The 1,707-nt window shown below is 31.1% G+C and overlaps 1 protein-coding gene across 1 annotated transcript; it reads right to left on the bottom strand.

The window, feature by feature from the left end:
- Nucleotides 1-108: 108 nt before the first annotated feature.
- LOC107444757 (uncharacterized) lies at nt 109-1,192 on the bottom strand. Its single transcript, XM_043057989.2, has 2 exons — nt 501-1,192; nt 109-384 (listed from the first exon to the last, which is right to left on the bottom strand). The coding sequence occupies exons 1-2, from the start codon at nt 732-734 to the stop codon at nt 157-159; spliced, it is 462 nt and encodes a 153-aa protein (XP_042913923.2). The 5' UTR covers nt 735-1,192; the 3' UTR covers nt 109-156.
- Between the last annotated feature and the right edge of the window lie 515 nt (nt 1,193-1,707).

Raw genomic sequence — 1,707 nt, 5'->3', positions numbered from 1 at the left:
GAAAAGTAAATTATCACAAGTCTAAATTATGATTGTCTCAAAATAAAAACTATAAGTGTTGTGTACATTTGATAGTCAATAATGAAATCCAAATTTTTAAAGCTTTTTTTTTATGTAGAAGGAGCTAGAAAATGTTGATAAACCATTCAGTGATACTTACATTGGATACTTTGGTGTCATACGTTGGCCCATCCAAGTTTCTTCAAAATACTTAAAGAAGCGATGAGCTTCTGCAAATTGAGGAACCGTTTGTTCTATGAGCATATTGGCCATATCTCTATATGGCGATTCCTCAGGAACCAATGGTAGAGCTGCTGCTCTTCTAAGCCATAACTTAACTAACGGGTTCCTCTTGCTGAGACGTAAGAGACCCAGCTTACGTGCCTTTAAAATAAAAAAATGAAATAAGCAAATGTTTCAAATTAAGTTTATAGTTTTTCACCTTGAACTCATACACTATTGCTGAAATTCAAACTGTAGTTTAAAAATGCTATACATACCTTTTTCACCAAACTTTGAACAAAGTGAAAGTAACACCCTTTCACTTCAATGCTTGGAAAGACTTCCTTCAGAGCTTTGATGCTGGCCAACTCAAAATCCACCATGGCAAAAGTTGGTGCTAATAAGAAGTTGTGACTCCATGCTGCAGATTTCATGAGTTCAAACAGCCTCTTGTAGAGAGCAAAAGTTTTGCCTCCCAGCAGACAAAAAGCCATGGGAAATATCTGGCCCATGTAATCCCCATGCAAGGTGTATAACTGTTTAAAAATTTTAGGTGTTACCTTAAAGGTACCATCTAAAAATAATTTTGGGCTGGCACAAAGGTTTCTCAAGTTTTCTGCAGTGCAAAATACCTACAAGTAAAAGATTAATTATATCTCTATGTAGCACAAAAACATAATAGTTTAACATAGCATAGTTAACATGTATAACATTTTTATTATTATTGTAATGCAATTCTGCTCTACATTTTAAGATATAGTTATTAACTTCTTATAGTAGTTTTCCTACATATAAAGTTAATATTTTCAACTTTCGTAGAAAAAACTCTTTTATGTCAAGTGACAACACATATTGTGAATCACTTATCCGCATTAGAGTACTGTAGCAAAGGAGGGCTTAGCCATCTAGTATATAATTAAATAATAAGTTTTAAGATGCTTAGATTAACCGCATGATATAAGGCTTGTGGGCTCAAAATCTTTTTTTTTNAACTTTTTTTTTTTTTGCAAGAACAAAATATATATATATATATAAAAGATGAACAAATAAATTTGAATGAAAAAAATGCTTCGAATTGCATATTTAGATGGAGGTACATTGGATCAGACTTAATTATTTTAATGCTATTAAATATTTTTGCCTATTTTTCCAAAAACTAGTTGCACCACTAATATTAACACAAACACTGTTAAAAAAATATATTGATCAGTTAAAGTACGCCAATTTTTTCCAGCAAGTTGTATGTTAGCTCTGCTAAGTATACTTTAGTAATGTTCTCTAGAAAACTTGTATCGATAAGAGGGGAAATTGTTATGATCTTTTGTAAAACCCAGAACATGAATTATCTATTATTGCACGGTAGTGTGTATTTAAATTTCCTTAGTTTTATTTCGTAGCTGATTTATTTGTTATGAAATGTTAGTGCCTTGATGAACACAACTGTTCTATCTATATATCAGAAACATTCAAAATAATTTTTTTCAT

The sequence above is a fragment of the Parasteatoda tepidariorum genome, unplaced genomic scaffold (assembly GCF_043381705.1).
Source record: "Parasteatoda tepidariorum isolate YZ-2023 unplaced genomic scaffold, CAS_Ptep_4.0 HiC_scaffold_16171, whole genome shotgun sequence".
Classification (NCBI taxonomy): domain Eukaryota; kingdom Metazoa; phylum Arthropoda; class Arachnida; order Araneae; family Theridiidae; genus Parasteatoda; species Parasteatoda tepidariorum.
The sequence above is the reverse complement of the archived record's forward strand: the minus strand, read 5'-3'. Positions and strand labels throughout refer to the sequence as shown.